General features: G+C 42.9%; 2 protein-coding genes across 6 annotated transcripts in view; one reads left to right on the top strand and one right to left on the bottom strand.

The window, feature by feature from the left end:
- Positions 1 to 7,958, top strand: part of hsd17b4 (hydroxysteroid (17-beta) dehydrogenase 4) — a 17,502-nt gene extending 9,544 nt beyond the window's left edge. The window contains exons 14-24 of the mRNA XM_082187461.1: positions 382 to 433; positions 557 to 628; positions 873 to 976; positions 1,076 to 1,141; positions 2,304 to 2,373; positions 2,513 to 2,619; positions 2,972 to 3,058; positions 3,136 to 3,225; positions 3,321 to 3,459; positions 4,145 to 4,272; positions 6,918 to 7,958. Of these exons, the coding sequence (XP_082043587.1) occupies positions 382 to 433; positions 557 to 628; positions 873 to 976; positions 1,076 to 1,141; positions 2,304 to 2,373; positions 2,513 to 2,619; positions 2,972 to 3,058; positions 3,136 to 3,225; positions 3,321 to 3,459; positions 4,145 to 4,272; positions 6,918 to 7,007 (1,005 nt within the window). The 3' untranslated portion in view covers positions 7,008 to 7,958. The remainder of the gene's footprint in view (positions 1 to 381; positions 434 to 556; positions 629 to 872; positions 977 to 1,075; positions 1,142 to 2,303; positions 2,374 to 2,512; positions 2,620 to 2,971; positions 3,059 to 3,135; positions 3,226 to 3,320; positions 3,460 to 4,144; positions 4,273 to 6,917) is intronic.
- dmxl1 (Dmx like 1) overlaps positions 7,127 to 26,052 on the bottom strand; it is a 61,674-nt gene continuing 42,748 nt past the window's right edge. For 3 of the 5 annotated variants that reach the window (XM_082187444.1, XM_082187446.1, XM_082187445.1), the window contains exons 36-46: positions 25,824 to 25,859; positions 23,858 to 23,944; positions 23,455 to 23,576; positions 21,997 to 22,135; positions 13,534 to 13,594; positions 12,236 to 12,363; positions 12,040 to 12,117; positions 11,322 to 11,413; positions 10,490 to 10,542; positions 10,194 to 10,411; positions 7,127 to 8,166 (exon numbers count right to left, since the gene is read on the bottom strand). In XM_082187444.1, coding sequence (XP_082043570.1) covers positions 7,945 to 8,166; positions 10,194 to 10,411; positions 10,490 to 10,542; positions 11,322 to 11,413; positions 12,040 to 12,117; positions 12,236 to 12,363; positions 13,534 to 13,594; positions 21,997 to 22,135; positions 23,455 to 23,576; positions 23,858 to 23,944; positions 25,824 to 25,859 — 1,236 coding nt within the window. In that variant the 3' untranslated portion in view covers positions 7,127 to 7,944. The remainder of the gene's footprint in view (positions 8,167 to 10,193; positions 10,412 to 10,489; positions 10,543 to 11,321; positions 11,414 to 12,039; positions 12,118 to 12,235; positions 12,364 to 13,533; positions 13,595 to 21,996; positions 22,136 to 23,454; positions 23,577 to 23,857; positions 23,945 to 25,823; positions 25,860 to 26,052) is intronic. The other 2 variants (XM_082187447.1, XM_082187448.1) reach the window with 1 other exon arrangement.

The raw sequence follows: 26,052 nt of genomic DNA, 5'->3' as shown, positions 1-26,052 counted from the left end.
ACCCAGAGCGCCATAAGCGGCCTCAGCAGCGTCCCGGGACTCCAGATCGACTTCAGCAGGGTGTGAGTGAGTGAGAGTGTGTGTGAGAGTGTGTGATCGCGTGTGTGATCGCGGCCCAGAGCGCCATAACCGACTTCAGCAGAGAGAGTGAGAGTGAGAGTGAGAGTGTGTGTGTGATCGCGGCCCAGAGCGCCATAACCGACTGAGTGAGAGTGAGAGTGACCCAGAGCGCCATAACCGGCCTCAGCAGCGTCCCGGGACTCCAGATCGACTTCAGCAGGGTGTGAGTGTGTGAGAGTGTGAGAGAGTGTGTGTGTGAGAGAGAGAGAGAGTATGTGAGTGTGTCCTCAGTGATGTCATCAGTGTGTGTGTGTCTTTCAGCTGCTGCACGGAGAGCAGTATCTGGAGCTGTTCAAACCGCTGCCCACATCAGGTGATCATCAGCCAACGCTCCGCTTCTCCTCACACACTCACACACTCCTCATGTGTTTCTGAAGACGTTTCTCTCCTCACACACTCGCGTCTCATGTGTTACTGAAGGTGTGTGTCTCCTCAGGGACGCTGACGTCACGGGCCGTGGTCGCAGATGTGCTGGATAAAGGGTCCGGGATGATCGTCCTGCTCGACGGTGAGAAACAACATCAGTGTGAAACACACACACACACACACACACACACACACACACACACACGCGTTTGGGTTCAGCAAGATTGTTTAATTAGAAGTCTCTCACAAATGCTGCATTTATCTGATAAAAAATACAGTAAAAATATTATTCTAATGTAAATCATCTGTTCTCTATGTGAATGTATAGTAAAGTGTAATTTATTCCTGTGATCAAAGCTGAATTAATTTCATCGTGTGTGTGTCAGTTCATACGTACAGCGGCGGAGAGCTGGTGTGTTATAATCAGTTCTCGTTGTTCATCGTCGGCGCTGGAGGGTTCGGTGGGAAGCGGACGTCCCAGAAGGCCGTGGTGAATATCACGTCACACACTCTCTCACACACACACACCAGCTGCGTAGAGTCACACACAGGCGTTGATTCCCCAGTGTGTGTGTTTGTGTTGCTTCAGGTCACGGCTCCTCTTCCAGACAGGCCCGCTGATGCTGTGATCGTGGAGCAAACGTCTCGAGATCAGGTGACATCACGCCGCATCACTCATGACATCACACCTCATCACTCATGACATCACACCTCATCATGACACCACACCACATCATGACACCACACCACATCATGACACCACACCACATCACTCATGATATCACGCCGCATCACTCATGACATCACACCTCATCACTCATGACATCACACCTCATCACTCATGACATCACACCTCATCATGACACCACACCACATCATGACACCACACCACATCATGACACCACACCACATCACTCATGATATCACGCCGCATCACTCATGACATCACGCCGCATCACTCATGACAATCACTGGGGTTTTTAAAAGAGATGCTATAAAGGATGCATTAACCTCATGTCATTTTAAAATGTGGGTGTTCATCGGAGGGTCCAAGACCCCAGGACTTTTCTCGCACTTGAACCACAAATACACACACAAAAAAATGTTTTAATGGATTTGAGGAGTTTTGTGGTAGAAATTTAAAAAAGTAACAAATCCTTCCCTCACGGGTCATTTTGAGACTCTTAGGAATGAATGGAATGCGAGGAATGCTTCAGTGCACATAGAAAAACCCCAAAATGCTAAACTTTACCAAAAAATTATTTAATAATGTCTACATGTATATCTGAATGCACACTGAAGAGAAACTGACTTTAGGACCCAGAGGAACAGCTCATTTGCTCCATATAGAGCTATAAGGCCATATAAAGTCATGAAATATCATCATGTTATATTATTATTTTCCACAAGAGGTCGGCAAAGACACACAATGTAAGATATTAAGAGCTGAATTAAAAGGTTTATGCATGAAAGTGATAGTTATTTTGAATTTAAGTTGAAAGAATGTGAGGAATGTGCTTAAATTATAATTAATGTATTATTTATTGATCAAATCTAGTCATTTAAAAGGTAAACAAAATAAAAAATAACCAAAAATCTCCAAAAAACATTGAATTAAAAAATGTAACAAATATGATCAAAATAAAATAAATTAAGCTTTCTGGACAAAACAAAAAATTGGTGTCATTTTGACCCGTGAGGGAAGGATGAGGGTTAGATCGATCAAGAGTGACTTTCAGAAACATTAAAGTCTACCTGAGCTCAAACCGTTGAACGCTAGTGTATATGAATATGGTTTATGATGGTGTTGTTCTCAGGCGGCTCTGTACCGGTTGAGTGGCGACTGGAATCCGCTGCACATCGACCCCAGTTTCGCCGCTCTGGGAGGTACAACATTTATTAAAATATTCCAGATTAATATGCAGAGTCATCCAGTGGAGTGAGTCTGTTTGCCTGACAGAAGCTGTAAAGCATCACTGAGACTCTCACACTGTTTCTGATTGTTGATGTATTAATCGACCCGCAGGATTCGAGTCTCCAATCCTTCACGGCTTGTGTTCGTTTGGTTTCGCCGCTCGCCACGTTCTCAAGCGTTACGCCGGAAATGATGTTTCCAGATTCAAGTCCATCAAGGTAAAGCAGCGCCGACAGCGAGAGTTCAGCAGGGCTTTATCACACACACACACACACACACACACACACTCTAACGTTCTTGATCGGTTCGAGTTTTTATGCTGGTGCTCACAACACCAAGGTCATGGGTTCGATTCCCAGGGAAAGCAGGAACTGATAAGAATGTAAATGTGTAGCTCGAAATGCAATGTAAGTCGTTTTGGATAAAAGCATCTGCCAAATGCATAAATGTGAATATGTATCACTGTGAAGCTTAAACACTGAAAAATCATGAACTACAACCATATTGATGTGTGTAAAAGAGCAGTCGGCTGGTTAACGTACGTGTGTGTGTGTGTGTGTTCGTTCTCAGGTGCGTTTCGTGAAGCCGGTGTTCCCAGGACAGTCTCTGGAGACGCAGATGTGGAAGGAAGAGAACAGAATCCACATTCAGTGTTCGGTGAGCACACACTCGTATCCCAGAATCCCCTTTGCCTCTGAACTCGAGCGCTGGTTCTGATTCTGCTGGTTTTCAAGGTCAAGGAAACGGGAGACGTGGTTCTGGCGGGAGCGTATATAGATTTACACGCATCAGTGGAAGTGTCAGTCAGCGCCGGGACGCCACAGGCACGTACACACACACACACGCACGCACGCACGCACACACACACACACACACACACACACAGAGGACTGAAGGAAGCTCATGTTCTGTCACACAGACTGATGTTCTGCAGAGCGATCTGGTGTTCGCTGAGATCGAGCGCAGGGTCAAAGGTCAAGGTCAGGAGCTGGTGAAGAAGGTCAACGCGGTTCTGGCCTGGGAGATCATGAAGGACGGGGAGCGCGCCAGACACTGGAGTGAGTGTGTGTGTGTGTGTGTGTGTGTGTGTGTGTGGAGAACATAAATCATTAGAACTAAAATTAAACTGAATAAATAAATCAATAAAAAAGAATAAACTAAGTAAAAATTTTATAAAAATTTATTATAGAAATAAAGAAACAAAATATAATTAAACCAAATAAATAAATTCATTCAAATAAATATTAAAATTGTATTAAAGAAATACTAAACTTTCTTTAAAAGAAATAACATTGTATTAAAATACAGAAATAAGATGAAACTTCACTAAAAAATTATTAAAATTCATTTGAAAATGTAAACTAAATTTATTAAAATGAATAATAAAAAATAAGATTAAAACTAAATAAACAAACATTGTTCAAATACAAAATAATGAATAAAAATAAACAATGTATTTTAATAAAGAAATAATAAAATAAGATTAAACTGAAAAGTAAAAATTCATTAAAATAAATGTATTAAAATAAAGAAATTACAAATTTAAATAAATAATTCATCTCAGTTGAGAAACATTATGTAATGGAGTGGAATATTTTCCACATATGAACATTTCTGGCCTGTGTAAATCGGGTCGTCCTGTAGGAGAATATAAACTGAAGCGGCGAGGGAAAGGTTCGTGTGTGTGTGTGTGTGTGTGTGTGTGTGTGTCATTGTTAGTGTGTGATTGTGTTTCTCTCTCAGCGCTGGATCTGAAGACGGGTCAAGGCGCTCTGACCCGAGGGGTCACCGGAGGTCAAGCTGACGTGACCTTCACTGTGGCGGACCAGGACTTCATGGACGTGGTGACGGGGAAACTGAACCCACAGAAGGTACTGGTGATCCGGGCGGTCACACAGAAACACACACACTCTCTCACACTCACACTCACACACACACACACACTCACTCACTCACTCTCACATTGTCTCTCTCTCACTCACGCTCTCACTCACACTATCTCACTCACTCACTCACTCACTCACACTATCTCACTCACTCACACTCTCACCAGTGATGCGCGGGTCAATGTATAAACAACCTGCACCCGACCGACGTTTTCAACTAACCCGCCCGCAACTCGGACCGCAAAAAAAAAAGAAGAAAATATTGTACCCGACCCGCTTCCTGACCCGCATTTTTTAAAAGTAGTAAATGCATAGCAAGAAGTACACATGACAAAGCCAGCACTTTGGTCATCATCTTTCATTATTTCGGCAAATGTCTCCCACATTTTGCTCTTTCTGTTTTTTGTATTTGCGGAGCTTCCACTCCCCAGTCTTCACCTTTTCTCTTGCCGCCTCCATCTCTACCTGCAGACTGAGCTCGTGCCTTCGCGCCAGTTATTCAGCCAATAAAGTGTAGCAGGCCTATGTATTTCATAGAAAATTGCATGTGAGCGGAGTGGAGCGGGAGCGAGCGGGCGGATCTTGGACAGAACGCAGAGCGGCATTTTTAAAAGGATGGAGCGTCGCCCTATTTCCCGCTCCAATTTCGCTCCGCGCACACCACGATTCTGAAGCATGCTCAGCCTGACTCAGTTGATGACTGCAAGATGGATTCTATTTTCAGTCAAAACTCGGCTCAATAATGGAGTTCAAAAAGTAGGCTACTTCAAAAAGGAAAATAAGAAGTCATACAGGTAGGCTACACTATAATATAAAACTAACTATAATGTGGTAGAAGAAAACGAATGTGGAGACATCGTTTCAGTCAGTAAAGATTCATTTTGGAATCTAAAAAGACACATCTCTCGAAAACATGCAGTGTGCTATCTGAACACGCTGGGAAGAAAGCAAAAGGTTAGCAAATTGAATGGCCTACGGTAACTTGTAACAAAGTGTAAATTAAATATAGCGTAATATTCAAACAATTGATACAAGCCCATTTCAATTTTAATCCTGCGCGCTGCGCACAAGTTCAGTTATAAGAATGTTGGCCTAATAGTTAATTTAGCCAACTTTTAAAACGTTTATGTATATTTTTTTATATTTTTGTTTATATAAATTTTATTTATATTATTAGGCCCATTTATTCGTTTTAACTTACAGCAGTTTATGTGTACAATGGATATAAGCCCATTTAAATTGTAATCGTGCGCGTTGCGCAAAAGTTAACTTATCAAAATTCTGGCCTAATAGTAAATTTACTTAAAAAAAATGTATGTAGGCTATATTTTTGTTTATATAATTGTTATTTATATTATTAGGCCCATTTATTCGTTAAATTTTACAGGACTTTGTGTAGGCTATATTCCTTATAGCCTAGGCCTAATTTGAAATAAAACATTTCTATTTGAAAAATGTTGTTGTTGCTCATTAGTTGTTTAGGAGGTAAGGCTGTGGTCTAAGCTAACAGTGATATACATGTAGATTTTTTTTCCTTTTTTGGAGCGAGCGGGGGGCGATTTTGGTGGAGCGCGGAGCAAACTGCGTTGAGCGCTGAGCGATAATGAGCGGAGCGGCCTGATGTTTGAGCGGGGGAGCGGAGGGGTGAACAGTTCCGTAAGCGATGAGCGGAGATTCTCACCGCTCCACTCCGCTCATATGCTCTCTAGTACTATATCAATTACAAAGGTTTAATTGGCATCTTTATTTCAAACGACCCGACCGACCGCGACCCGAATATCATTAAAAATATTTTTGGATGACTCGTAACCGCAGGCACCCGCTCATTTCGGATCAACCCGCGCATCACTGACTCTCACACTCACTCACTCACACTCACTCACTCACACTCACTCACACTCACTCACACTCACTCACACACACTCACTCACTCACACTGTCTCTCTCACACACACACACACACTCTCACATTGTCTCTCTCTCACACTCACTATCTCACTCACTCACACTATCTCACTCACACTCACTCTCTCACACTATCTCACTCACTCACACTCTCTCTCTCTCACACACACACACACACACACACACACACACACACACACACACACACACTCACATTCTCACTCTCACTCACACTATCTCACTCACTCACACTATCTCACTCACTCACACTCTCACACTATCTCACTCACTCACTCACACACTGTCTCACTCGCTCTCTCTCTCTCTCACTCACACTGTCTCACTCACACTCTCTCTCTCTCTCACTCACTCACTCACACACTGTCTCACTCGCTCTCTCTCTCACTCACACTATCTCACTCACTCACTCACACACTGTCTCACTCGCTCTCTCTCTCTCTCACTCACACTGTCTCTCTCACTCACTCACACTGTCTCTCTCACTCACTCACACTCTCTCTCTCACTCACACACCTCCTCACTGTATTTCCCTCTACATGGGGACAGGAGAGCTGTCACTCAATAAATGTGAAAAAGTAACTTAGATATATTGTTGTAAATTGAACAGTAACACATTAGTCCACTAGTTTCTTGAAGTAGTAATGTGATACGTCAGTGAAGTGAGTCGAGTTCCTCCAACACTGCACTCGTGTGTTTCTCCACAGGCCTTCTTCTCTGGAAAACTGAAGGTCAAAGGGAACATAATGTTGAGCCAGAAACTGGAGGCCGTTCTGAAGGATTACGCCAAACTCTGAAGATCCACACGACGACTCACTCAGACTCACTAACGCTAACGAGCCGTTCGTTAACTCTACTGATGCTGGACCGTTTCTAATGACATCACATCATTAATAAAACAAAAAACAAACATATGTTGCATTAAGTCATTTATTTCCTCTTTACAGTCATGTATATTACAGGTCTCTTCATACTCATTATAAAATTAAATTCATTTTGCGTATATATTCACATTTGAGAGGTTAAAGGGCAGAAAGCATGATCACTGGGTGAAGAGAGAACGACCTTCATCAGATAAAAGAACGAAAGAAAGCGTCTGTGCCCGAGTCGACAGATCGACCGCAGGTAAAAGAAAAGCCTAAAAAATAAACCCTGAACAACGTTCCTAAAAACAAACGTCTGCAGAAGCTTCGATGATGATTATAAATATGCTTTATATTTAACACAGAATCATTTCATCAAGTCTCATATTTACATCTGAAAATAAAAGTAGCTGTGATCTTGGTTCTGGTTCCTGACTGTAGACGAGCCAGTTTAATTATAGTGGAATGATGCTGATCTCTCCAGAAGTGCTTCATTAGCGCTCGCCTCAATACTGCTCATCAGAGTACTGTACAATACCTTCAATATCTTCAACTACACACACGCGGACGTCCAGACCGAGAGATCACGGATGATCGGTAGAAATATAAGGACACTTATCACTATATTAACTCTAGAGCACGATCACAACACCGCTTAGCAACAGTTTGGCTAGTTAAGGCTTTACTGAGATATAAATATGTCAGATTAACTGTATATGCTGAAGGTACAGTGTGCTTGAAGACGTGGCTGCTTCCCTGTATTATAGTGTGTGTGTGTGTGTGTGTGTGTGTGTGTGTGTGTTCTGCCAGCGTCTCTCTCTCTCTCTCTCTCGTATTGCTTGCCTTACCGTGTGCAAAGAAAGTCATTGTGCTACATGATAAACTTGACGTCGTTCCTCGCGGAGCCGTAAGCGCTCGTGGCGTCGGGAAGAACGCGCATCTTCATGGTGCCGTCGGCGCCGCAGGAGAACACCTGATTGGCCGGAGCCGTCTCGATCTGCATAACGCCCGTGCCGAGGTTTCGGAAGAGCGACTGTCTGGCGTGTTCGTTGGGGAAGCTGTGCAGGAGCGTCTGAGTCGACATGCTCCACACCTGAGCGGACATCACACACACACACACACACACACGTTACAATCACATACAATACCATTACAACTAAAACACAAATCTATTCTAATAAACATTTATTCAAATAAATAAATAAATAAATAAACATTTATTCAAATAAATAAACATTTATTCAAATAATTTCTTAAAATTAAAATTATTTAAAAGAAACGTTAAAATAAAAAAAGATTAAAAGGAATAAAATATTAAAATAAAGACTAAAGGCCATTGCACAATGAGTCAGAAATTCGCATCCGAAATTTTCGTACAAAAAATAAATAAATAATCGACCTCACGTTATGTCAATCACGCTTGCTCACAGTCTACGAAACTTTCGTCCGTAATAAAAAAATTCGGATCGGGTTCGATTTTCTGCGTTTTTCGCATCCACAGCCAGTATTTTGAGAGGTTTTTTGACAATTGACAATCAAGTGTTTACATGTTCTCTCGATCGGATTAGAAAAGGAATACCTCCCCTTTCAATCAGATCGAAATTTCGGATCGATTAAGGTGTGATTGAGCAGCCAATTCGATTACTAATCATGTATTATTTGGGTATAAAATATAACCTGTATACAGCTGTTCTGTCTGCCCAGCGCTTCCGCCGGCCGTGTGTGTGTGTGTGTCTGTCCATACCAGACTAGTTCAGGATCGATTGGTTCACGGAAATTGGTGGTCTTTATAATATGTGGCTCCAGTATCGCTAGCAAAGCATCAAACTTTTCCACTGACATTCTGAGGTAAATTTTGAATCGCTCGGGATAATTTCGCAACTCTTTGATAAGGAGGTGAAACTCTCCTTCCTCTCGGCGCAATCTCAGAATTGGATGGACCCAATATTTCCTCTTTCTTTTTCTGTTTTTAAGAAGAAAGAGGGCAACAAAATCATCCTCACTGCTTGACGAATCCATTTTGTATTTTTTTGCGTTTTTCCCCGCAAAGGTTTAATAAATACGCATCGGACTCGGTGTGCAAGGTTTCTGTGCGTGACCAATTTTAAGGCTGACGAACACGAAAAAACACATACGAAAATTTCGGACTCAGTGTGCAATGGCCTTAAAACTAAAATCAAATTGATTAACAAGTAATGTATTCAAATAAATAAATACATAACTATTATTTGAATACAAATTGATTAAAATGAATATTAAAAATTGATTAAATAAAAATGAATAAAAACAAAAAAATACAAATTGCTAAAAATGAATAATAAAAACCAAGTTGAAATAAATAATAAAAGTTAATAAAAAATAAAAAAATAAAAATATCTTTACACAAATAAATAAAAACAGATTAAAATGCATATTAAAAAACAAGATTAAAATAAATAAATAATAAAAATGAATAAAAACAAAAAAATACAATTTGATTAAAATGAATAATAAAAAATAAGATTAAAACTAAATCTGTGATCGTCTTGGTCTGTCGACATGCATCACAACTGACGGATCCGACACAAATACACATCATGCATTTAAAGGTGCAGTGTGTAATGTTTAGCGCATCTAGTGGTGAGGTTGTGAATTACACCCAACAGAAGTTACGGTGGCCGACAGGAAGTGATGTCGTCGTCTGAGACAGCAGAGAGTAGCCAGTTAAACAATGAGGTTTCTTTACAAAGATAAATTAAGGAATTATGTTTACTTAATTATTCAGTAAAACGATGTTATTGCGAATGTTATTGTCACTTGTTCATCATTGTGTCAGTGTTTTATTCACTGACTTTAGCTGAAGCTTCTTATCATGAAGAACAACATAGTGAGGAAACGCGTTTGTCCGCTCAGGGCCACCGTAGAAACATGTGGATGTAAGCGGACCCACGGTGTGTGTAGAGAGAAACACCTCATTCTAAGCTAATAAACACATAACGCTTCATTATGTAAGATCTTTATACACCACTGACAACATAGTTATGTGTCTGATATTGCATTTCTGTCATCAGATCCTCCTAAATATTACACACTGCACCTTTATTAATATTCCCCACATGAGTGAACACAGACGCGTCTGACCTTGATGTTGCCCTCGGCGGATCCGCTGATGAAGCTTCTCTCGGTGCTGTCCACCGCCAGCGCTTTCACCGGCGAGTCGTGGGCCTGGAAGCTCTGGCGCTGGATCCTCAGACTCAGATCCAGGACACTGATCCATCCCTTCCTCCCTCCGCTGAGCAGAAGCTGCTGTTTAGAGGCCAGAGCCAGAACCGTGGAGCCCGACTCGTGCACGCTGAAGGCTGAGCACACACACACTCAGATACACTCCCTCATACAGAAGAATCGTGTCTGAACGTGTGTGTGTGACGATGACTTACCGTGAACCAGACTGAAGGCCGGCGTGACCAGCGTATCCCACAGACACACGTTCCTGTAACGGGGAGAGATCAGCACTTCTGGGACAGGAACATCTAGTTCTGATGACTTTCATCAGCTCAAATATTTATATAACACACCTCCTGAGATCTGCAGTTAATATTTCAGTTGAACATATTCTCTGATGTCAGATGTCACATGACATGCAGCTTTTTAATGATTTAACTAGATAAAAAAAGTTTGTCAGTACAAACTCTGTTGGCTTGAGAAAGTCTCTGTACTCAATCATTTTATCCCTTAAAACTCATGACATCAAGCGTGTTTTCCTCGAAAAAAGATTCTTCATGCCTTAAAATATCTTGAATGTAACTCGACACCCTTGCCTCATTTAGTATGCGCGGTTCTATGAATATGCAAATGAGCCCCGCCTCCACTCACTCACTCAGCTCAGAGATCCACTGGTTGACGATCACACGTTGATCTGATTGGTTACAAGGTAGTTTGTGACGTCAGAAACACCAGCGATTTCAAAGCGTGTGTTTGAGACTGTCTTTGGTTCACTGCAGTTTTAAGGAGGAAATACTCAGCAATGGTGTCGACTTATGAATTTACACATGCTTTGTCTTAAAGCAGATTAAAAACACAATATTAAAAGCTGGATTTACACCACAGGGGGACTTTAAGTTTGAAATCATGTTGAAGTGTCTAGAGCTGAGGCGGACGGAGAGGTGGACTGACAGAGCTTTCTCAAGCCAACACTATCATGATGTTCTCATGGACTGGAGAGGCTCAGCTCTCGCTGCTCTCGCTGCTCCTCAGGTCACAGATCTGTACCTGTTGTCTGTGGACAGCCCTGCGGTGGCGATGAGAGACGACGAGCCCACAAACACAAAGTCATTCGCCGTCTTATTGTGACACTGAAGTGTCTGGAGGAAAACAGAGGAGAATATGATGAGGAGAACACTGAGCATCAGAAAGAGCTTTATTCCCCGTCCACACACACACACACACACAAACACACACACACACACGTATAAATACAACAAGACATAAAAATTATTCAGATTATTTTTCATTAGTGTGATCAGGACACACTAGTGAGGAGAGCAGAATAAAGTAACTGTGACATTCAGTGACTACCTGTGACAATGATTGGGACACTTTGAGCTGATCATGTTTTGTCTTTAATTGCTAATGCTCTTTTTACACACAGACTGAACAAAATGAAGCATTGCTTGGTGATTGGTTGAGCTAAACTGGTATTATCTAATTGTGTAGTTAAATTTAACAGCTGACAGATATTCAACATAATTCATGTGTGAGACAGTCTAACAGAAGGACGGACAAAACCAGTCAAATATCAACTGAGTTCTGCTCATATTTTATTACCATTTTCTAAACTATAGCGAATAAACTGTGATAATGTGGGAAATGTTGAAGGTGTCTGAATAAATGTTGGTTTGACTGTATAAAGACACAGAATAAACACATGTACAGTATGATGAATCCACAGGTAACTGCAGTGAACAGTAAGTGATGCGGTGTGATGTACCAGATAGGGTTTGTGTGTGTGTCCTGAAGTGCTGGTCTGCCAGAGGCTGAGCGCTCCATCCGCATCCACGATCCCGAACTGAAACACACACACACACACACACACACACACACACACACACACACACACACAGAAGAGCTGGTTAACACACGCCGCTCTCTCGCTCAGTGTCTGCTCTGGGTTTCGGGAGACGCACCTTATTGCCCTGGTAATTGAAGCGTATTCTGGTGACCCTGGTGTTCCCGGGACTCCTGAAGCAGGTGATCTGCTGTGAGTGACCCCACTCGAACATGCGCACGCTACCGTCCTGCGCCCCCGTCAGGTCTACACACACACACACACACACACACGTTGAGCATATACTGACACATATGGGAGTAAACAAACTACAAATGTGACCCTGGACCACAAAACATGTTAAAAACAAAAGTCACATGGGTCAATGTTTTTAAATTGAGATTTATACATCATCTGAAAACTTGATGTATGGTTTGTTAGGATATTTGAATTGATGGGACTATTTGAACATCTGGAATCTGAGGATGCAAACAAATCTAAATATTGAGAAAATCTCCTTTAAAGTTGTTCATTTATGTTGGGGATTGTGCAGCATTCACTCACACACACATGTTTTATATATTTACGGTCGGAAATTTACAAAATATCTTCACGGAACATGATCTTTACTTCATATCCTAATGATTTTTGGCATAAAAGAAAAATCTATAATTTTGACCCATTCATGTATAGTTGCCACAGATATCCCCGTGCGACTCGAGACTGGTGACGTGATCCAGGGTTACAAATGTCTTTAGAACAAAAAAGCATGTTGAATTGCACTAATTGAAATCCAATGCAGTGCATTAACAGAACTTGCATATTAACCCCTTACACCCTGAAGACATCTGAATTATTCCACACTTAAAGGTAAGGCTTTTATAATTCATGGTCTCGTTTGATTAATAGAAAACCTTTCAAAGCTCGAAGAAAATGGATTTGGAGCCGTTTGGAGAGTTGCATTACAATGCTGACAAAACACCTGAAAATGTAATGCATTTCCCCCCGTCATTTTTGTTACTATTCATGCGTGACATGATGACTATTAGAATTAATCTATGAAAGGTCATAAAATAAAGTTTGTATCTGAGCAAAATTTGATGTTAATATCTCAGAAGTTATGGCATTTGGAACCTCTCCGAACAAGTCTGAATATTTTGGAAATGAGAATATAGATTCTATAATATTCTATTATAAATGTCTAATAATGAAATTGTGTGGTAAATGCTCTCAGTTGAAATATTAAAATATTAAACAAATACAGCCATATTGGATTTCAGCCCCAAAAAATGGAATGAATTTCTATCCAATTACTGCAATTCAACCAGTTTTTTAGTTTCGGAGACATTTGTCATTAATTCACTTCCATTCACACAGAATAACGTGAGAAGTGGAGCAGATGTGGAGCCGGTGGAGCCAGTGGAGCCGGTGACTTACAGTACGGGAGTGTGGGGTGTGATGTCATCCGTCTCACGTTGTTGATGTTTCGTTTGATGAGCTGCGTGAACACAGAGAAGAGCATGAGATGTACGGGTTTAAAGCGAGCCGCTCAGTGGCGTTACTCTCCACCAGTGCTCATTTTGGCAGCAAATTTTGTTTTAGTTGTTAGTCTTTTTACTAAAATGTAATTTAGTTTTAGTCATATTTTAGTCATCTGAATTGTTTTAGTTTTAGTCTAGAAAATACAACAACGATTTTTTGTCGTTTTTAACAAAGTTTTTATGGGCTGACAAAAATGTCAATAGATTTTCGTCATAGTTTTTATTCGTTGACGAAAATGTCAAAAGATTTTCGTCAGATTTTATTCGTTTGTCGAAAATGCCAATAGATTTTCGGCAAAGTTTTTATTCGCTGACAAAAATGTCAATAGATTTACGTCAGTTTTTATTCGTGGACGAAAATGTCAATAGATTTTCGTCAGTTTTTATTCGTGGACGAAAATGTCAATAGATTTTCGTCATAGTTTTTATTCGTAGACGAAAATGTCAATAGCTTTTCGTCATAGTTTTTATTCGTAGACGAAAATGTCAATAGATTTTCGCCATAGTTTTTATTCGTTGATGAAGATGTCAATAGATTTTCGTCATAGTTTTTATTCGTAGATGAAAATGTCAAAAGATTTTCGCCATAGTTTTTATTCGTTGACAAAAATGTCAATAGATTTTCGTCAGTTTTCATTCGTTGACGAAAATGTCAATAGATTTTCGTCATAGTTTTTATTCGTAGATGAAAATGTCAATAGATTTTCGTCAGTTTTTATTCGTTGACGAAAATGTCAATAGATTTTCTTCATAGTTTTTATTCGTAGACGAAAATGTCAATAGATTTTCGTCAGTTTTTATTCGCTGACAAAAATGTCAACAGATTTTCTTCATAGTTTTTATTCGTAGACGAAAATGTCAATAGATTTTCGTCAGTTTTTATTCGTAGACGAAAATGTCAATAGATTTTCTTCATAGTTTTTATTCATAGACGAAAATGTCAATAGATTTTCGTCAGTTTTTATTCGTAGACGAAAATGTCAATAGATTTTCTTCATAGTTTTTATTCGTAGACGAAAATGTCAATAGATTTTCTTCATAGTTTTTATTCGTAGACGAAAATGTCAATAGATTTTCGTCAGTTTTTATTCGCTGACAAAAATGTCAATAGATTTTCTTCATAGTTCTCTTACGAGAGGTCTCTCGTACTGCGTAAGTATCTTACGCTAGGGGAAAATCCCTTTTCCGCGAGATATTGAAGCCAAAAAATTATACTTAATTTTGTATTATTGTAAAACGCGTTGCGGCAGCATACAGACATAGGCAAGACGCCTCGCGTGCCTATTGGCTGTTCTGCGGCAACTGCAGCAGCCTGTCGAGCGAGGCCTAGCGTGACGTCAGACCCAATGAGGGTGCTTCGCGCCCGCTGCGTCACGTCCCGCCGAAACGGGCGTGGCTTAGGCCTATAAATCCGGCTCGCAGGCAGCTGATATCTGATTTTTCATCTCTTCAGCGAAGCTCTCGCATCGCTTAATCCGGAGAGAAGCCGCGCCGTCTGAAGGAGCCTTTCAGCGGGACGCCTTCAGTCGCCTTCCTGCTGCGCTATCCGGCGTTATATCCTTTCTCTGCTTCTGTGTTTTGTGTGTGTGTGTGTGTGTGTGTGCGCTCGCTGCCGCGACACACACTCTCATTGCACTAAAAGAGCCGGGCGTCTTTTTCAAGACGCCCCTTTCCTGAGGATCACGCAGCTCTCGCGCTCGCTGACGGCGACTGCCCTCACTGCGAGCTAGTTACTGCCTATGGTGACTCTGAGGACTCACCTGGCATCCTTCTCCGAGACTGCTCCTCCGCCCCCCCCCCCCCAACCCGCAAAGCTCGCCGGTTCGCCCGCTTGCCTTGCCTGCTTGGGGGATGATACCTGCTCTCCCTCTGTTCAAACCGCGCCGTTCACAGGGGATGTCAGGAGCGGACGGTCACGGGGCTAGCTTTCTCTCTCCCTCTGTTTGAGCCGCGCAAACTGCGCCGTTCACAAGGGAGGCTGGAAGCGGACGGTCGGGGTTAGTTTTTCTTTACGTACAAGAAAGCTACCCTGCCCCTGCGCCCCATTCACGCGTCACTCACCGGCGAAAGGAGAAAAGAGTGTTTATAGTCCCGCCGAGGCTGGACTGACCTGAATTTCTCACACATTTCTCAGTTCCCTGATCAGGCGACTGGAAATATCAATATTGCAGCAAATATATACAGCTGTTATAATACACGCACGCCTGCAAGCAAACGCAGAAGAAAACATGTTGACGCTCTTATATGCTCGTGCATCTGAAAGCCTTTGTGTTCCCCCCGTGGCTCAGTGGCGGAATCTTTGGTTTTTCGCACGAGAGACTGGTGTTCGAATCCCGGTCTAACGGCAGATAAACTATGCCCCCAATGCTTCGCTCTGTCAGTTCCCTGAAAGGCGACTGCAGATGTGCATTTTGCAGCCAATGAGCGCGTTGTACAACCCGCTCGCCTGCACCCAAACACCGTTTCTATGGTTCCCGTGCGTCACTGGCGAAAGGAGAAAAGAGTGTTTTATGTCCCGCTGCGGCCGGGCCGAATTCCATTTCTCACACATATCTCATTCCCCTCTGAAGTTCAGGCGACTGGAAATGTCAATATTGCAGTGAGCGAGCCTGTTGTAATACACGCACGCCTGCAAACAAACGCCAGCATGTTGCACTCTCTGATAATACTCGCGCTAACTGAATGTCTATGTGTCTTCCCCTGTGGCCCAGTGGCAGATTCTCAGGCTTTCGCGCGAGAGACCAGTGTTCGATCCCGGGTCTACCGGCAAATAAAATTATGCCGTCAATGCTCGCTCTGTCAGTTCCCTGAAAAGGCGACTGCAGATGTGTATTTTGCAGCCAACGAGCGCGTTGTACAACCCGCTCGCCTGCACCCAAACACCGTTTCTATGGTTTCCGTGCGTCACTGGCGAAAGGAGAAAAGAGAGTGTTCCTAGTCCAGCTGCGGCTGGACCGACCTCCATTTCCCACACATTTCTCATTCCGCTCTGAAGTTCAGGTGACTGGAAATGTCAATATTGCAGTGGACGAGCCTGTTGTAATACACGCACACCTGCAAACAAACGCCAGCATGTTGACGCTCTCTGTTTCTATGGCAACTTCTCGCTCGTTCAGTTCCAGTAAATGCGACTGTTCCAGTGTATTCTGCAGTAAACAAGTCGGCGACACAGCCCGCTTGCCTGCACACAAACGCCGCTTTTATGGCTACCCAGATAAATCCCATAAGAGTGTATTTACTGGTGTCCCGGCCACGGCCGATGGTGTTATGAGTGTAGACAAAATGGCCACTGCTCATTCCTACACACAAACACAGCCCGTCACACAGGGCTCGTGCACATGAAATCGACCCAGATCGATTGCGCATTAAACGTGGTAAATGTGCCCACTGCCCAGTGCCCACAAACACTACGTTCTGCACGTCTCAAGGTTTCTGTAAAAACGAAACCAACGTGCATTCGCTCTGCTCAGGCGGACAATGCTCTCAGTGTTGTAAATGTGCCCGCTATCCCGCGCCCACATTCACACATAGACATGACAGGTCTTACGGGACTCGCCCAGCCCTCCCCCTCTCGGTTGACCACCGCAGAGGAGTCGAGCGCGGGCAGTCTGCCCGCTGTTATCAGCGCGCCCCCTGCCTCAAATGTCATAAGCGCGACGCTTATGTTGCAGCACACCGAAGCCCCTCTGTCGCTGAGCGACCAGAGCGCGCTTCGCATTCAACCCCTAGCCATTCGTGCAGACGCATGGGCAAGGCTACCAGGGGTTTCGAAGTGGGTGCTAGACATTATAGAAAGAGGCTATTCGCTACAGTTTCGCCGACGCCCTCGTCGCTATGCGACGCGCGTCGAAACCAAGGTGAAAACAGAAGTAGCACACCTACTTCGAGCCGAAATTTTGAAACTGTTGAGCAAAGGGGCCATAGAGCCTTTATCTCAAGCTCAGAGCGAAGGAGGGCTATACAGCAGATACTTCCTGGTACTGAAAAAAGACGGGGGTCTCAGACCCATACTAGATCTAAGGCAACTGAACAGAGTGCTTGCGAAGCGACAGTTCAGAATGCTCACGACCAGAAAAATCCTCGCGCAGATTCGCCGAGGAGATTGGTTTGTGTCAATAGATCTGAAAGATCCGTATTTTCAAATACAGATAGCGTCACGTCACAGGCGATATTTGGCTGAAAGCGCGAGTACCGCGCCGAGCGTGGGCTTCCGGTCTGCTTCGTCTCAAGGTCAATCAGAAATGCATCGCAGCTCTGAAACCTTGGAAAGCAAACGACTGGTACCAATCAGGTGTAAGCCTGGGGGCTTCCTCGAGTGTGAAGGTAGTGTCTACGGACGCATCCACCTCGGGATGGGGAGCGCTGCTCGAGGGCAGACCGCTCTTCGGCCAATGGTCAGAACGGGAGAAGCTTCTACACATAAACTGCCTCGAAATACTGGCAGTAGACAACGCGCTGACGCGTTTTTGTCCCCAAATACGAGGACACCACGTCCTGGTCCGCTCGGACAACATGAGAGCAGCGCATGTGCCAGGGCTCTTAAACGTAGGACCGGACAGACTGTCCAGGAACAATGTTCCGACAGGCGAGCGGTCTCTACACCCACAGACAGTCCAGCTGCTGTGGAAGAAATTCGGCAGAGCGGAAGTAGACCTGTTCGCGTCTCAAGAAAACGCTCACTGTCTGGAATTTTTCTCCAAGAGCAGGGACGCGCTGGCTCATGTATGGCCCCGCCGCCCGCTCTATGCCTTTCCTCCCGTCTCTCTCCTGCCTCAGGTGATAGAACGGATCAGGGAAGAAGGATGCTCAGTGTTACTCGTAGCGCCGTTCTGGAAAAACCAACCCTGGTTCCCAGTTCTGATGCAGCTAGCGAGCACTGCCCCATGGCCAGTGCCAGTGAGGAGGGACCTCCTCTCTCAGGCCAAGGGCTCGATTTGGCATCCGCGCCCAGAGCTGTGGTCCCTTCATGTTTGGGCCATCAACGGGTACCCGCTGACCTCCCAAGCGGAGTGTTAAACACGATCACGCAGGCTAGAGCTCCGTCTACGCGACGTCTCTATTCCTCGAAATGGTCAGAGTTCTCCAGCTGGTGCACAGCTCGTGGCGTGTCACCCCCAGACTGTGGGGTGACGGAGGTTCTCTCCTTCCTACAAGAGCTGTTGGACAAGGGCAGGTCCCCTTCCACGCTCAAAGTTTATGTGGCGGCCATAGCAGCGTTCTCAAAAACAACGCTTGGTCAGTCAATAGGAAGGAACGATTTAGTCATCCGCTTCCTTAGAGGAGCTAAGAGACTGAATCCTCCCAGACCTCCCTCAGTCCCTGTATGGGACCTTTCTACGGTACTGGAAGCCATGAAAGGTGACCCATTCGAGCCTTTACAGACAAATGATCTTAAACACCTGTCTTTCAAGACAGTGTTTCTTCTGGCTCTCGCTTAAGTGAAGCGCATAGGGGACTTACACACGCTCTCAGTAAGCGCGACGTGCATGGAGTTTGGGCCTAATGACTCAAGAGTTATACTCAAACCTAGGCACGGTTATGTTCCAAAATCCCTCAACACACCGTTTAGGGCGCAGGTCATTTCCCTGTCAGCCCTACCGGTCTCTGACAAGGAAGGAGACGCGAGCTTCCTTTGCCCAGTCAGGGCATTAAGAGCTTATGTGTCTCGCTCATCTGTCTTCAGACAGACGGAGCAGCTCTTCGTTTCGTTCAGCGGACGTTCCAAGGGACTAGCCGTGTCGAAACAGAGCCTATCCAGATGGATAGTTGACGCCATTGCGCTGGCATACACTTCCAAGGGCATGCAGTGCCCGTTGGGAGTCAGAGCGCACTCCACGAGAAGCATGGCTTCATCGTGGGCCTGGTCAAGTGGGATTTCCTTGCAAGATATATGTATGACGGCAGGCTGGGGCTCCCCGTCTACATTTATAAGGTTTTATAACCTAGAGGTTCCCGCCTTACAGGCCAGGCTGTTGTCGGTCTAAATAAACCAGTACTCAGGCATGAAAACAGGTCAGGGGTAAAAAAGGTGAGAAGGATGCGGCAGCAAAAAATCCAATCCAATCAACTTATATATATATATATATAGTGCTTTTTAATGTAAAATTCATCAATCTGGTGAAAATTAAACAAAGAAAAATTATTTTAGTTACAGTGTCTGTCTACATTACTACTACATAATAATAGTTATAATATTAATCCCATGATAGTAATAGCCATATATTGTAAAACAAATGCACTGAAAAATAAAGGAAACTTTCATAATTAGTTTTGTACTAATTTCTATACTTGAAAGAGTATATTTCTATACTTCACATTAAAGGTGTGATTGGGCTAGCCCAGTGTCAATCAAGAAAAGAACCAAATGGGCCGCTGATCTACGTGTTTCATGAGGTGTCAGAAAAAAACAACTAACGCTGACTTTTTATTGACCAATGCATTACATACTAATTACGCACTAACCCAGCGCCGCCAATTAAGCAAAACAAAACGAATGGGCCGCCGATGTACGAGTTTTATGGGCCGTTAAGACAAAAAACGAAACAAAAAAGTATGAGATATATCGGCCCAAAAAGCACGTCGGCCCACCGGGAATCTCCCGGTAGTCCCGATGGCATTAGCCTATGCCTGGACGTCACACAAAACAAAATCCTACCTGTAGCCTTTCACCATCCACTTATTTAGCTGCTGTCGCAACAGTTGACATGCCATCTCCTTTCCTCTCTTTCTTTTTCTATGTTTAGCCTCCGACAGCTTTTTTGCATTATCCATCTTTTTCGACGACAACTCACTACTCGTTCCTGCTCGCTCAGCGCTCACGGCGCCCGCGCGCGATATTATCCCGCCCTCTTCTATGTCAAAATTTAAAATAATGACATTGGCAACATCGCTGTCTGTATCTGACAGGACAGTTAACATTGTAAGCTAACTTACCTCAGGCTTGCTTTCCGACGTGCGGTTCTTTGTTCGGCAGTGTTAAAGACTCGCGGTGTTAAAGACTTTGAAAACAATTCTGCCCTACTCTGACTCGGATTGGCTGTCAGGTTTCGGCATTAGGAATGATGATTGGTTTTTTAAAGCTGCTAAGTTTATGGTAACTATAGAGATATAGCGGGTAAATGCTGGCCACGACCACGACCCCCCCCCTCCCACCCCATAAATATTTTCTCATCGGATCTGCACAAATCACGTAGGTGACCCATTTTGGTTTTAAAACGGCGAATTTCGCCGAAAGGTGAGGAGTTTTCATGCCTGAGTACTGTCTGTTCTGATGCTATCGGTTCAGAATACTGTGTCCGCTGAGCACTGCTCGCTGAGCACTGTTCGCTGATCAACCATAAAATGCTTATGGGCAAATGAATAAGACCCACAATTTTCCATCAGTTCAGGCCGTACTCCGCCCTGTCTGTATGATGTAATTTGCATCTGAGGGACGCTGCTATATGTGGAAGAGCGCGGTTCCGCCCCTCCCTCTTCCCGGACTCCCTGTGAGCTCCCTTGGTGATTGTGCACTATATGAACCCCGGGCTTTCGCCCTTGGGTCTTTGGTGTCAGATCCCAGCACGCACGGCGTTTTACATTGGGTCCCCTAGCGTAAGATACTTACGCAGTACGAGAGACCTCTCGTAAGAGAACGTACTCGGTTACTAACGTAACCTCGGTGCTCTCTAGAAGAGGGAACGAGTACTGCGTATCTTGCCGTGCATGCACACGCTCTGGTTCGCTTCGGCGATGAAAAACCAGATATCAGCTGCCTGCGAGCCGGATTTATAGGCCTAAGCCACGCCCGTTTCGGCGGGACGTGACGCAGCGGGCGCGAAGCACCCTCATTGGGTCTGACGTCACGCTAGGCCTCGCTCGATAGGCTGCTGCAGTTGCCGCAGAACAGCCAATAGGCACGCGAGCTGTCTTGCCTATGTCTGTATGCTGCCGCAACGCGTTTTACAATAATACAAAATTAAGGATAATTTTTTGCCTTCAATATCTCGCGGAAAAGGGATTTTCCCCTAGCGTAAGATACTTACGCAGTACGAGAGACCTCTTCTAGAGAGAACCGAGGTTACGTTAGTAACCGAGTACGTTTTAATTCACTGACAAAAATGTCAATAGATTTTCGGCAAAGTTTTTATTTGTAGATGAAAATGTCAATAGATTTTCGTCAGTTTTTATTTGTAGACGAAAATGTCAATAGATTTTCTTCATAGTTTTTTTATTCGCTGACAAAAATGTCAATAGATTTTCATCATAGTTTTTGTCATTCAAAACAGTTTTTTTATCATCTCGTTTTCGTCTGTGAAAAAATGTCGTTGACAAAAATAATGACGAAAATGATTCGTCAACAAACATGAACAGTGCTCACCACGGCGGCTCCTCTGCCGGTCTGCAGGCCGCCCAGCCAGGGCATGTTGATGGGCGTCCCGGGGCTGCTGTGTGTGTAAGGTGTGCTGCCGTGCGTGCTGATGTCGTCCCGCGAGTGAACCACCAGGAAATCATCCGTCCTGCACACAACACAAGCTGAACTCACACCTGCGACCCACAACTGATCAGGGCTCTCATTTATAAAACTGTGTGTAGGATCCTCACTAAAAGTGTATGTGCGCCCGAAAGCCAAAAAATATTCAGACTTATAAAAGTGTGTGAACGCCAGAATCTGCGCAAAATTCCCTTTATAATCCCAGTCAGAGGAAGATTGTGTTCACATGCGTCTCCTCCCCGAAATAACCATATATGAGCTTACAACGCCTCGTTTTACTATATCCTCATCTGCATATGCATATTCATCCACGTGATTCCATGTTTAACAGTACAAGACATCAGGAGAATATGAGATATGGATGTGTGTCACATTACATTGCTAAATATAATTTAGTAGCCGATCCTTGCCTTGTTTTTGAATAAATAAATCAAATAATATAAAATACATTTCAGAGAAAGTTTTTCTCAATCTTTTCCACTGGCCAAATAGTATTTTTAATTGCTTTATATTTTTAATGGAAACAGATTGTGCATTATTGATCATTATTTGCGTGAACATATTTCCTCAGATCATGAGTTCTGCTATTATCATGCGCTGAGCAAACATTAACACACATTATGCCACAGGAAGTGTTCAAAAGAATCGCATCCACTACAAATATTATTTATTAAAATATAAAAAAAATTGTAACTTCTCTGTAATGATTTGATGTAATTTAAGTGCTTAACTCCATTAAAGAGAATATTAATGTTTAAAGAGTTTAAATCATTCTTTTATTTGTTTAAACTTATTGTGAACATGCACTGTATTTATGATTAGGACTCATAATGAGGATTTAAAGTGGTTTTCCTTCATCAGTCCCTCAGATCATCATCGATGTCGTTAAACTGCTCCGTCTCCAGAGTGTTCGTACGCATGGATCAGAGTTTGCTTACAGATGCGCAGATTTTCTCGTCAAGTGTGTTATAAGTCTCAGTAGAGGTGTACGGCTCGTTCAGGGCCTGTTTCATGCGCCGGTTATAAATGAGGCCCCTGGACACGATCACATGACTGTACTGTAACATGCGTCTCACCCTTTGAAGTATTCATTACTTCTATGAGCTCATTATTTCTGCATTAAATTATTGCATTGTTTAAATTAATAAATTTTTCGCTAACTGTGATTTGTATATGTACATTTCTGAAATACACAACTCAGACAGTTTCCTCTGATATCAGATCACTGTAAACTGTAATGTAGACTTGTGCATTTCCTGTAAAGCTGCTTTGAAATGGTGTGTATTGTGAAAAGCACTATACAAATAAATGTGAATTGAATTGAATTGAATTGAATTGAATCACCCTTTGACCTCGGCCTCCGCCTCGTCGTCGATCCACGTGAGCACCTGTGTGGCGAGGATTGAGGACACGTCGAGCTCCTGGATGTCGTGTGTGGAGGCGATCACTAAACAGTTGCGATTGGCCTGGAAGACAAAGCCAAGAAAAGTCTATTTATAAAGCATTTCACACACTGGCAATTCAAAGTGCTTTACATGAAAAGGAATTAAAATAATCACAAAATAAAAGCAAGGAAAATTAAAACGGTTATAAAAGGAATTAAAAGAGTAAAAAGATGATGATCATAGATAAACTTCTCATCTGGCAAAACACCGGTGTATCTCCCAGTTTTACTCAGAGTCTCTTTATACTTCAGAGGTCAGAGGTCAAACCCAACAGCAGGACGTCCCGCAAGTCGCAACTGCACCTTATTGATGGCGAACGCCGTGATGATGTCAGATTCCTTGTGGATGATGCGAGCTTTTCCTCCTGGATATCCCAGATCAGCCTCGATCTGCGGGAGAAGCCAGACAGTGACATCAGACGAGACAGTGACATCAGACGGGACAGTGACATCACTAACGCTCGTCAGACGGGAATCTCGACTATATGAAGCACATACGCTTATACATATATAATAAATAGTATTTTTTTGCTGTTGTTTTAAACTTGATTAGGTGAAATAAACCATGCAAACGAGTTCTATGAGACATCATGAGACTATACGAGACATTCTCTAGACTTGTACTTGTATATGAAAGTACAATAATTCTGATGAAATGCAAATATAAATTTCTCAAATGACAACAATTGTTGTGATTATAATTTTAAGCAAAATATTTGTTAGCCTATTATCAAGCTAACCATTATGCAGCATGACGAAAATATGACTACATTTTCTCTGACTAAAACTAGACTAAAATGGCCAGGCTTTTAGTGGACTAAAACTAGACTGATGAAAACAGGGCAAGGACTAAATATGATAAAACTAAAAAGTACATCAGACACAGGACTAAGACTAAATGTAAAAATAGCTGACCAAATGAACACTAGAGTGAAGGGGTGCACAGCTCATCTATCATCTCAGAATCACACGTTTAAAGACTCTTATAAAGGCCTTCCTGTCATGAGCTTCTGCTAGAGGAGAATAATCTGTGGAATAAGCCAATCACTAACGTTCAGTGTTCAGATCCTCGAGCTGCAGAATATGTGCCGTTTCACCCAGATTAACAAGGAAAACACACATCTAGGTCAGGACTCGATGTTCTCGTGCCATGCGTCTCACATCTGAAGGTGAGTTTGCAGTGAATTGTGGGGGATCGACACTATCTGACCAGAGGCCGGTTTGCATGATCAGCTTAGACTAGTCTTACAATTTAGTCAAAGACTGGTCATAAGTCAGATTCATAAAAATATAAGACTGGTCTAATATGTTGACATGTTGAACTGATTTGCCTTCTGGGCCGAAATTCAACATGATTGTATATTTTCATTTATTGAAAACATTTCACATACAATTTCATTATTAAAAATTCAACAATAAAGCAAAATATAATGGCCTGAAAATTGCCTGTCGAATATTACAGGTGGTGTTTTTAAAGAGTCTGGAAGGTGAATATAGTGAATTTTTAATAATGAAAATGAAATAACAGGTCAAACTAGTTTGTAAGACTTAAGCTGTGTCCCAAATGACGCACTGTACACTGTACTCTCCCATCTAGTGTTTGAGTTTTATAATGTTATTTTGAGATTTTTTAATAAGGTTATCAAGAGCATGAACTTAATTGTTTGGGTGGGGGGTTAAGTGCATAATTTCACACTAATTGCACTATTTAAATTACAAAATGGCATACAATAGTGCGAAATGGGACACACCAACAGTCTTAAGGCCTTGATGCAACATGACATGAGGGTTGAAGGTCACGTATCCCAGCAGTGATGTTCATTTCTTTCATTATTTGATGTTATTGCTCAAAGTTTAAATCATTAAATTACGATCTTCACCGACAACAGCATTCTTAACCAATCACAGCACAGATACTTGTCTTTCAGCTCATGTGACCGTCAGCCAGGAGTGAAGCACTTTCACACCGGAGTGTTTGTTGTGTTTTCTCCCTGTGTTCGGTTCGGTTAGGCATGTGTGAACACAAGACATGTTTGATATTTGGACTGGAAACAAGACAAAAATACAAAGAAAAGCATTTTTTGCAGTGCTTTGAAAGATTGCCTTGTGAAAGCGAACCGAACCAAGATGAAAATACAACATTGTAACAAACTAAGTCCCTGTTTCCGGAACAAGACAAACGATCTACAGGTGTGAAAACAGCCTTAAAGAGCCTTCATTACAGATCACATGACTGGATGAGGATGATCATTATGTCTCTGTTAGATACCTGGTTGTGTGTGGGATCCAGCAGCACACTGTCAGTCTCCGGATGCAAGAGTTACGATGAAACATGCAGGTCAATCACACACATCACAATCCACCGTTAGACGGTTACTTACACAATTACCACACGTACAACACAGGTTAACAAATATTAATGACATTACAGGCATTCATGGATAAACAGACTCGAGCGATCGTTACGAACACCCTCAGCTGGCGGTGAACGGGGGTAT

The sequence above is a fragment of the Leuciscus leuciscus genome, assembly GCF_965113295.1.
Source record: "Leuciscus leuciscus genome assembly, chromosome: 13".
In the NCBI taxonomy this organism is placed as follows: Eukaryota; Metazoa; Chordata; class Actinopteri; order Cypriniformes; family Leuciscidae; genus Leuciscus; species Leuciscus leuciscus.
Note: the sequence above shows the minus strand (reverse complement) of the source record. Positions and strands in the feature narration are given on the sequence as shown.